This window comes from Sesamum indicum, linkage group LG7 (genome assembly GCF_000512975.1).
Source record: "Sesamum indicum cultivar Zhongzhi No. 13 linkage group LG7, S_indicum_v1.0, whole genome shotgun sequence".
NCBI lineage: Eukaryota > Viridiplantae > Streptophyta > Magnoliopsida > Lamiales > Pedaliaceae > Sesamum > Sesamum indicum.
The window spans coordinates 10,939,855-10,950,480 of record NC_026151.1 but is presented as its reverse complement, the minus strand read 5'-3'; the positions used below and the strand labels follow the sequence as shown (position 1 = coordinate 10,950,480).

General features: G+C 35.5%; 2 protein-coding genes across 3 annotated transcripts; both read right to left on the bottom strand.

Moving 5' to 3' along the window:
* On the bottom strand, positions 89-3,404 carry LOC105167066. 2 transcript variants are annotated; one of them, XR_848222.2, is made up of 4 exons: positions 3,185-3,404; positions 1,181-2,738; positions 808-870; positions 585-728 (listed from the first exon to the last, which is right to left on the bottom strand). XR_848222.2 is itself a non-coding variant. In XM_011086628.2 (3 exons), the coding sequence occupies exons 2-3, from the start codon at positions 2,443-2,445 to the stop codon at positions 470-472; spliced, it is 1,524 nt and encodes a 507-aa protein (XP_011084930.1). In that variant the 5' UTR covers positions 2,446-2,738; positions 3,185-3,390; the 3' UTR covers positions 89-469. The 2 variants fall into 2 exon arrangements, 1 of the variants encoding a protein (XP_011084930.1); XM_011086628.2 differs by lacking the exon at positions 808-870 and having other exon boundaries at positions 89-728; positions 3,185-3,390.
* On the bottom strand, positions 8,312-10,031 carry LOC105167065 (nematode resistance protein-like HSPRO2). Its single transcript, XM_011086626.2, is given in 2 exon segments — positions 8,312-9,394; positions 9,396-10,031. Coding segments are annotated over 2 exon segments (1,383 nt in total). The 5' UTR covers positions 9,960-10,031; the 3' UTR covers positions 8,312-8,575.

The window sequence follows — 10,626 nt, the reverse complement described above, 5'->3', positions numbered from 1 at the left end:
TTATCACCAGAGATTATGATCCAAACATGAATAAAACATCAAGTTCTTCATTCATATTTATACAGCAGTAAATAATTAATTCGTCTCATGAAAATCACTGTCAGAAAACTGATAAGAAAATGCATGCAAAACTCAAAATGATTGCTCTTTCATAAATTATCTGCAATATACACATAATGTTCATTTTTTCCAGTCCACAAGCATGCAAATGTCACTCATGCACGCCGAATTCTTTACCTTCTGTACAATTTGAGAATTTTTTGGTAAATTCCAAGTGGAAGCGGCTGTTTCTGGTGTCTTAATTGTCCTGTTCAAACATTTCTAAGTCTTTCCCTTCACCCTAACCTTAGTTCACCTCCATCGTCTCGACTAGTATTCACCGTTACAGTATGAATTCTTCCGTGTTTTGACTTCTGGCCTTGACCACCGGCGATTACAATTGAATCTTGAAACGAGGAAAGGACCATCTTTATTCTTTCTCCAACATGTTTGGGTTGTGGGGATTGTTGAGAGGGAAACAGGTTTCTTCACCGCCGGTGTTCCACAAGAAATTCGCGTATCTGGAGGCATAATAGGAGCTATTCGGTTCGACTGACATGGACTGCAGGAACCGGTCCTCGGCTCCCCAGTAATCCCTCCTAACGGTCCATAAGAAGTTTGCATAAAGGCACAGAGGCTCAGCATCCAGTGGCAATACTTGTACTGCTCGTTTGAAGCATTCCTCGGCCCTGTTAAGCAACAAAAGTTGGCAAGATTTTCAGTATGACATCATAAATAAACCACCTTGACTGCTAAAGTTTAACTCACCACTTCAATGGAGCAAATAATAGTTGTGTGGATGATCATTAGACTCTAAGCATTCAATCAGCCCTATAAAAGAACGAATCAATTACAATGACCTCCCTGAGAGTTTTTAGTGTAATTACTGACTCTACTTTTCCTTTTGGAATCACCAAAACATCCTTTTAGGCTTTAAGTTTACGATATTTACATGACATCCCTTTTGATCGCGAAAATTCAAATACAGTTGAGGAAAATGTCAATGATTTATGAGTGCGCATGCATATTTATCTCATCAATACAAGTTTTGAACACTACTCAAAAGTCAGCAAAGACAATTTATGTTATCTATCATCACAGGACTAATCAGAAACGAAGATAAGAGATTTGACAAGTTCACCTGTCATAATCGTGAGCAACAAGGTGCAAAAACTGCGCGTAATTGCAGAGTAAAAGTGGATTATTAGGATCTTGGGACAAGTTCATTTGATACAAGAGGTCCGTCCGAAGATAGTCCTCGTAGACGTCAGGTTCTAGCTCCACGGACACTGGTGAAACGAAATATTGCATTGTCTCGTGATCAAGAACCTCGTCATCAATACCTTCCCGCATCTTTGCTGCATCATCCACCATTGAGTTCCACAACTTCATCTCTGCCTCACTCTCCAGTTGCAACTCTCCAATTTGTGTTTTTTCCCCAATACTGCCAATACCGGTTTCTGAGACCAAAGATGATAGTGATGAGGGATAGTATTGAACTTGTTTCTCTTCGACAGAAAACAGTTCTGTTGACACTCTTGAAGGCGAGGTCTCAGCAACGGCAATATCACGGGAGGCAGAATGCACACTGAAATTTGCCAAAAGGATCATTACATGTAGCATCAAAACCGGAGTTCTTGAAAACACTTGCTGGAATAGCCACACAAATGAAGAATGCATTTCTTTTTGCACTTTAGAGGAAATTATCTCTAGATCCTCGTGGCACAAAGCTTCCCTCATATGCAGCGCATAGCTCTGAAGTTCAACGACAATGAAAACCATTGAAGAGAAAGCCGTCTTCACAGAGCAATACGCAGGCGATTCTTTGGATTCTGTAAAGCCCTCTTCCCGTTGTAGTTTCTTCTTTATCATCCTAAGAGACAGGGGAATGTCACAACTCTTAGCCTTTTGTTCAATTGTAGCCCAAACAACAGTCTCTTGATCCGGCCAATCCGGGAACTCCGGCCTAATCCCGAGCATCATTGGCTCCAAGAAATCGAATCTTGAATGCAAGAACGAATCTTGATCCCCTCCATTTTCACCCGCAAATGGGCTTTTCTTGGATGTTGCGCAATGTACATTCTTTTTCCTATGCCTTCCATCGTCCCCACTATCCACTCCACCAGAATTATTAGCCAATCCTTCTACTTGAAACGATGGTTCCTCGTGATCAACATCATCCAAGTTTGAGCTACACGAACGTCGAATAGTATGACCTCTCGAAATCTTGTTAAAAGATTGAGACTTCAAGAGAGTTTTTGATACAAAAGGGTCGGAAAGAACAATAAGGGAGACAGGCCGACAACGAAAAGACGATGCGAAAAGGGATGAAGGGACGGTAGGAGCAAAGGCTTGAGAGGCATGATGTGAGCAATCCACAATGGATGAAAAAGCTTTGAGCCTCATTATTTTGCTAATCAACAGAACAAAGCAAAGGGACTATAACAAAAGCTGGATTAGCAAGAAGACCAAAGGCTGAGCAGAAAGAGAGGAGGTGTGACTAAAAATAGTGGGGGGTGAAGAAACAGTCAAAATCAGATAACGGAGAGCCCGTGTAAAAGGAGTCCTTTCAATCCATCGAGGAAAAAGGGAAAAACAAAGAGAAATCTTGAACTTGCTGCTGTTGTATGAATCTCTCTCGGATCTTGGAAAAGAAATGGATGAGTAGAGTCTAGACTTTGCTTTAAATTCAATCAAACCTGTGACACACAGATGTAAGAAAAACATTAAATTATAGTCATAGTCAAATGTAAAGATCTCACTTTTGTGAACTCCCACTCCACCACTGATCTCCATTCTCATTCACACACACACACGCCTTTTGGCAAATCAAAATCAAACAAAGCAACATAAACAGGAAATATCTTCACAAATTTAACAAAGAAAAGACACACAAACAAGCAAGCACATACACATATTATGTGTGTGTGTATCATTTTTTTCTTATTTTTCAGAAAGCTCTAATTTTTTCACATTCGAACTAACATAATGCAAGGAATTACGAGGAACCCATGTTTCGTTTCATCGAAAACAATGCATTCAGCAACAGATATTCTAATAATAATAAAACAGAGAAGAGAACACGAACATGAACATGAACGCGGCAAGAACAACATATTTCACAAGAGGGTTCTTGAAAACTCACCGGAATTCAAGTGTGGAAGTGGAGGAGGGGTGTGAAGTGAGATGATTCTTTCTTTCTTATGTGGTATATATGTATGTGTACGTGTATATATAGAAGAACAATAAGATGATAAAAAGAGGGAGATGGAAGATTGGATAGAAGGATAGGAAGATAATTGTGGAGATGAGAAGACGATATTTAGTAAGCACCAAAAACAAGAGTTGCACTTTTAGGACCAGTGGGGCTGATGAGGAGAACAACATCATGTGTTACCATCACTCACCCCCACCCCCCACCCCCGGACATGCAAGATGCAACATTTACTTATTCAGTTTTGGTAAATTACAATGAATTATTTTGAAACATGTTATGATTATAAATATTTTTTACTATTAAAAAATTATAAATAATTTTTAAAATTAACGAACTTCTAATAAATACCACATACAATGATAGATTGTCATCAATAATATTCCTATGATTCGAGTTGCGACCTCATTGGGCCCTCGTCGGATGAAGAATTGGGTTCGAACGTTGCTAGGCCATCTGCTAATAATATTGGATAGACGACCATTAATTATAAAAAATATTTTTAATTTTTTAAATAACTAAGAGTTATTATAATTATAACAAACTTTAAAAATGACGTGTAACTTACCTATTTATTCCTCCCTCCTTTTCAGCCTTTATATACAAGTTATATTTACACTACCCTTTATCGTCTTTGTTTTTAATTACATATGCCGTCATCTCACATTTTAATAGAAAATTAATTTTGTTAGGAATACGATAGAATAAGTTAAACTCCTCTCAACAATTGTAACTTTAAGAAAGTCCACCTTAAAATCTGCCATCGTTATTAGCTTTTCATTCATGTATTCAAATTTTACCTAAGAAAGTCAAGTTCCTTATTTAATTATGTATAAACACTTTATGACAATTTATATGACTAATGTTTGATTCTGTGAACACTAAACTTATTCTCTAACTGCTACTCACTGCTCAAATTGAAAAACCAACATTTATTTATAATAAAAAATTGAAATAATCACACTTTTCTCCTTTAATATTCGGTGTAATTATATATAAATTACTTGCGATTTGAAAAATTAAAAAATTATTTTAAATAAATATTAAAGAATTATGCATGCCATGTGTTACCGGTTTCAGTTGAGTATGTTCACCAGTTTATACTTTATAGTCCTTGGGCAATGGAAGCGCAGAGTAAAGAGCACGTGTCTTCTAACCCATTGGATACCCTACACCACGTGCCTTAACCTCCTTTGCGCTTGTTTGTTTACAACCCTTTTCTTTTTCTCAAAAAAATAATGTCAAGATTTTTCATTTTATTTTGTTTGCTGAAGTCTAATTTGGTGGGACAAGCAAGGCCACAAAAATTTAGGACTCCTTATCATCCTCCCATAGGAACAAACTCTAATACACATTGTTAATCGATTATATTTGATGTGTGTGCATAATTTTTTAAAATAAATATATTTATATTTGTGACGGTAATAATGTGTTTACGATCGAAAATTAAAATCATAATTTTTATAACAGAATCAAGAAATAAAATTATATACGACTATTTTAAGAAAAATGGAACTTAATAGAAGTTAGATGCTGGTCGTTATTAATCTTCTAGATGAAATTATATTTATGGACATGAGGATCTATTTACGGAAAGAAGAATAAGGGTATTTTCGCACGTCTACTTATTGCATATCAAGTTAATTTTTAAAACCCTTTGAATTTAATTAATTATAGCATAGATAGATAATGTGTATATCTACATTTCATATAAACCAATCACTTTTAGGTGAAACCCTTGGTTAAACCAGTCCCTTGGGGTAAATATTTATCGTGGTCCATACCAATAGCAAAAATAATTTTTATAGTGAGTATATCGATTTTTATTTAATCATGATCAATAATAATTATTTACTATATTTTCAATCCTTAGTAAATAAAATCATAATTTTCTTTTCTTTTTTTTTTTCTAGTGGAGAGACTTTAAAGGAATGTGAAGTTGAATTTTCTGGGGATAGGAAAGTCAAATGAACAAGTTATTTGATAAAATATAATAGTCAATTATGGCTAACTTTTATTGTTAAAAATAAATAGATGTAGGAAATAATAATTATTATTATAGTTAAAATATTTGTTATGACCCTTAATTAATCATACACTAATTTATTTTCTAAATATTGGAGAGTTTTAATTATGTTAAAAGTTGATGAGCATTGTAGCTTACCTAATTCTTGTTTGGTTTATGATTGGAATATTGATATAGACAACTCCACAGTCATGGGCTGCTCACTCAGAAGAAACCTACAACATGTTTATTTTGTACTGCATGTTTTTCTTTTTTGATCAATCACTTTTTATCCCTTAATTTAAGTTATTTAATATTTTCGTTCCTTAAATTGTAGGAAAGGTGAATGTAATTGCAAGTGTAAAAACATGGTTTTGGTTGATTGAGCAAGGCATGGATGTTGTGTCCGTTTGTTTCTGTTTGTTCAGAATAAACTAGAAACAGACTACACATTACAACCAAACTTGTACACCTTTTCAATTTCTAGAATTTTCATACCTTTTTCAAAACCTTCTTTCTGGACAACTCTACCAAACTAAAATGGAATTAACATTTTTGGAAAAAGAAAACAGAAATTCAAATGTATCAGAAACACAGATCCAGTCTTGACCTAATATTATTTCATATTAATTAAAATCGAAAAACTCTAATTTTAATTATATTTTTTTAAATATATATATACACAGAGAGACACACACGTATTGTTGTACAGAAATCCAGATATTGGGTGGTTGGCAATTTTAGTGTACAGGGCAAGTTTGGTAATTGGTGAAAAAAATCATGTGAGAGTTGTTTAACTCATAGTAGCAAAAGTTTCTAAAATGAAGATGATTTATAGATATGTTTTTGGAGTGAGAATTGTTCAAAATTGATAGTGAAGTGAAAACCACTATTCAACCAACCCTTTCACCTACTGAAATTTTCCAGTCTTTTTGAACAACTTTTCAATGAAAAATGCCACCTTATCACAAATGAAGGCTGCCCATTTCATCACTACCTGCATATACATTCTGTTTCTAATTTCTGCCCTTCTTTTCCTTTTGGACAGTCCCCAAAGAGTATTTGTATCTTTTAGAATAGGGACATCTGATCAGTTAATCAAAATTCACAACCTTTGTTGATTGACTTACTATTGATATTTTGTGGGTAGAAAGGATTTTTTTTATCAAATTATCCTTATAAATGTGAAAATATAACTCTTCACATGCATTAGTGTATACGGAGATGCATTAGATTTCTCAATTTTTAATATATCTAGCACAATCAATTCAGGAATTTTTATTTTACATTTTCGAGCTATATACGCCACATTGAATTCTGGTTCATTTTTAAATTAAACTTTGACAAATTTATATTTTCCCGTTAGCTAATTTATGAGTTGAATTTATAATTCTTATTGGAGCAATAAGAAAAATTGAAAAGATTCATAAGTGGGCTAGAGCATTTGGCCCATTATATATTTGACTTGATACTTATATCACTTGGGTTGAGTTACACCATATAAATTTCCTTATTGGGCCGAAGACTCAAGCCCACTTAAAATATATTTAGGTTAAGCCCACTTGTACACCCTACTTTTGGGCACTTAACAACCCTTTTTTTTTTTTTTTTAATAATCGATAACAATATGATTAAAAATACAACAATTCACATATGTTATAAAACTCGAACCTATCACCTCAAACTTTTTTATGAGACTTCAATGTTAACTTTAATCACTAAACTAAAACATTACGAATAACACTTAACAATGTTAATTGCGAATACTTGTATAGCTTAATATCCTAACCTAATAACACAACATTTTTCTGCAAAATATTAAAAATAAGAGTAAAATACTAACACCCTTTATTGTACGGAGTCATTTGCATGTTCCCCCTAATCCTCTTTGTTTTTTTTTTTTTTTTTACACTTTTTCATCCAATCTTATGATTTTATTATTTTCCAAAAAATAATGATGAATATTCCATTCACGTGTGTACACGCATCTAAGGGTGATTTTAGATTGAATAAAATTACAAGGGTTAAATGCAGATTGCCCCCAACCTTTTTATCAAAATAAATTAAAATATTAAAAAAATATGGAGAAACTTCTAAAAAATGGAGAAAAAAGGAGAATTATTTTTTGAAAATTTAATGTTTGATCTGCACATATAACACTTCATCTTACAAGCCATATGTAATATTGGCACAGACTGAAATACATACATATATTTAATGGTGGCATCGACAGAAATATACATGATCTTTTTCTTTCTTTTTTAGGTTTGATTTTTCCTCTTTTAATACAATAGTAATGTATTTGGTTTTGTTATGAGGTTGCACTCTTTTGTAATTGTTTTTATTTGGATTTTTTAAGTTCAATTTCTTCATTTGCGACCGTGAGTTTTTCTTATTTTTTCATCTGTGTTTTTTTTTTAATTTTTATAATGTTCTGCTAATTTTGTTGTTGTGTTGAAATTTTTTGTTTGTGAACTTTTTTACTCGATTTAAGATTTTCACACACTTGATATTGCAAAAAGTTCAAATGTTTTTGTTTGATTTTATTTTATAATGTGAAGTTGTTTATCTGCAATTATGTATTAATTTTTCTCCAATTTTAGGATTTCTTTTTCTATTTTTTATTTATTTTGCTTATATTAAAAGATTGGGGGACAAAGTGCAAAAGGTCCCATATATCGAGCGCCAAAGTGCAAATGATCTCATATGTTGAAGGGTTGTCTACATTTTACCCCAAAAAGATACATTTAATTAGAATTTTATACCGACATTTGGGATCCTCACAGACAAATAATTTGAATTTATTTGAATGCTTTTAAATTTAAAAAATTTCAAATTCTAATTTTAAACTAAATTTTGTTCAACATTGATGAATTTTATTTTTTTTACAAGTAGATTCATTTGAGATTATTTCTCTAAATTTTTTTCATCAATTCAATAACACCCTTAAAAAAATAATTGTAGCAATTTCAACACAATTTCGATCAAAATATATTTTTCAACAAAGAAAAAAAGAACCTCAACATTTAAAAAAAAATTGGCAAAAAGCTGTGTAAGTCCAAAAAACTAAGGGAAAATTTTGATAAATTTGAGCAAGAACAAAAAGGCTAACAACATTACATTACTCTCGGGGGGGAGGGGGGGAGGAAAGAATATTAAAATTAGAACCAAAATTTCAATTTTTCGCTAATTTCTTCCCATGCAGACTACATTATAATCTGTATATATATATATGTCAACAAGACGAGTGGCGGGGCAGACGCGGGAACCCACATCCACCGTTCCTCCGCCGTCATTCCGGACTACATCTCCCCCCGTCATTGTTGGTTCCAGCTCTCCCCAAGAAACGTCTTCGCGGCGTCCAAGCTCGGGAAATATGTCGGTTCCTGAAAAATTTGACTCAGCAAGTCGCCGCACTCAACGTTATTCCACTTCGCCTCCAAACTCCCCATCACTGCCGCCAGCAGTTGTTTGTAACAGAAGTAAAACCGCTTCACCGCCGCCTCCACCGCCTGCATCGCCTGCAGCAAGTGAATTTTCGAGTGATCTTCCTTCTTCCGGTACAAATCCATGGCGGCGTCCTGAATTCTCGGTCCGCCAGTGGGGTCCACCTCCACCTCCAGAATCGCCGGCACCCTGTGCTTCAAATCCTTGGACAATTTCGAGATCTCAACGAGTTGTCGTGATCTGAAACAGAATAATTCCGAATCGGAAGTTGCTTTGATCATCAGTTGATTCTTGAGACGGAAGAAATCGTCAGGATCCATCAGTAAATGCAAATCTTCAATCTGGTTCAGAATCATCCATATTTTTTCCAAAATCCAACAATGGTTCGCTGCTCTATCGTACGATTGAGAGTCGATTTCGTCGGAAATTCTCTCCAGAAGCTGCTTTCCGACGCGGATCCATGATTCTAGAATCTGATGCACAGAGTAGACTGCCCGGTTCTCGAAGTTCTTCACAACATCGTCGTTGGGGCATTTCTTCAAGGCGTGAAGCTCCGCCGGGTTGCAGATGAGATCGTAGTTTATGCTGGGCTTGCCGCTTAGATTTGGCTCGCCCAAGCCAAGGGTGTACGGACACCCCTTCATCTGGCACTCGATGGAGTACTGGAGCTTCCTCACAACCTCCTCGAATCGAAGGCCAAGCCCCAAGCCGAGGCAGTAAGCTCGTCTCGCTGACCTGGCTGACCACCACGGTGCCGTCCGCCATTTTCCACACTTCCACCGAGCTGTTCTCTGGAGCCACAGCGCCGCCAACTGAAGTCAGGTCGACGACCGGAATAGTCCCACGCGTTTCTGTATCTTCCTCCTCCTCTTCGCACAACAGAGATATGATCTCGACCTCACTGCTCGCCAACTCCTCGAGCCGCCGCCTCCACTGCCGCCGGTTGGCGTAGGGTCTCGGATCGGACAAAACAGTGGAGATAAAGCGGAAAGTGATCTCGAGGGCCATGAAAGCCGGTTTCAAAAGCGGCTCGCTTTTCCAGCCGGGAAACTCGCGGGCTTCCCATAGCTTCTTCAGCTCCGGGAGGCGGAGATAGGACTCGTAGGAGGAACAAGAAAACTCCGACGCTGGCGATAATTCAGGGACGCGAACTTTTAGCGGCGGAATCGAAATCTGAAGCTTACCGGTAAACTTGGGTGATTTATTGGGAAACTCAGAGGGGATCATTTTGGTTTTCCAACCCAAATCCACCATTTTTCATAGAAATTTCTTGAGAATAAAAGATTTTGAGTTTGAATATTTTCAGGTTTGAGAAGAGATGAGAGAGGGAAAAGAAGAATTTTCTGGAGGGGGGGGGGGGGGACAAGAACAGGGGAAAGGCAAGGCGAAGGGAAGAATGAAGAATTTGCAAAAGCGCGGCGGTGAGGATTAAATTATTAATTAATAGAACTTTGTTGGGGAGGAAAGAGAATATTTCTTTTATTATTTGAAAAGGGAAGAGGGAACCTTATCCATAAACGGATATGCCTAAGGCTAAGGAGTAGGTCCAAGTTTTGCAATTGACCATAGCCGTAGCCATAGGGCCCTTTGTTAGGAACTTGGACCTCCGTCGTACTATATTATATTATGTTCCCGCCCACCCTTTTTCTACTCTTCCAGAACTCTATTTCTTCATTTCTATTTCTTAATATTTAAGTGTATAAATTTTTTTCTTTAGGATAAGTTACAATCACATTTGTGAGTTTTGACGTAATTGTTTCGTTATTTAATATATTATTACTTTTAATTATAGTTTTATATATTAATTTGATTTATTAATTTTTATTAGATTTTTATTTATTATTTATTAATTTTAATTATATTATGATTTATATTCATAGTGAATTGATGTAAATATTCTTAAGAATTATACTAGTACTTA

Excerpts from the sequence above, each read along its gene's own strand:
- LOC105167066 (XM_011086628.2), bottom strand. The coding sequence starts at position 2,445 with ATGAGGCTCAAAGCTTTTTCATCCATTGTGGATTGCTCACATCATGCC. Across the intron at positions 729-1,180 it reads GTTGCTCACGATTATGACAG|GGCCGAGGAATGCTTCAAAC; the intron begins GTGAACTTGTCA and ends GTTGCTTAACAG.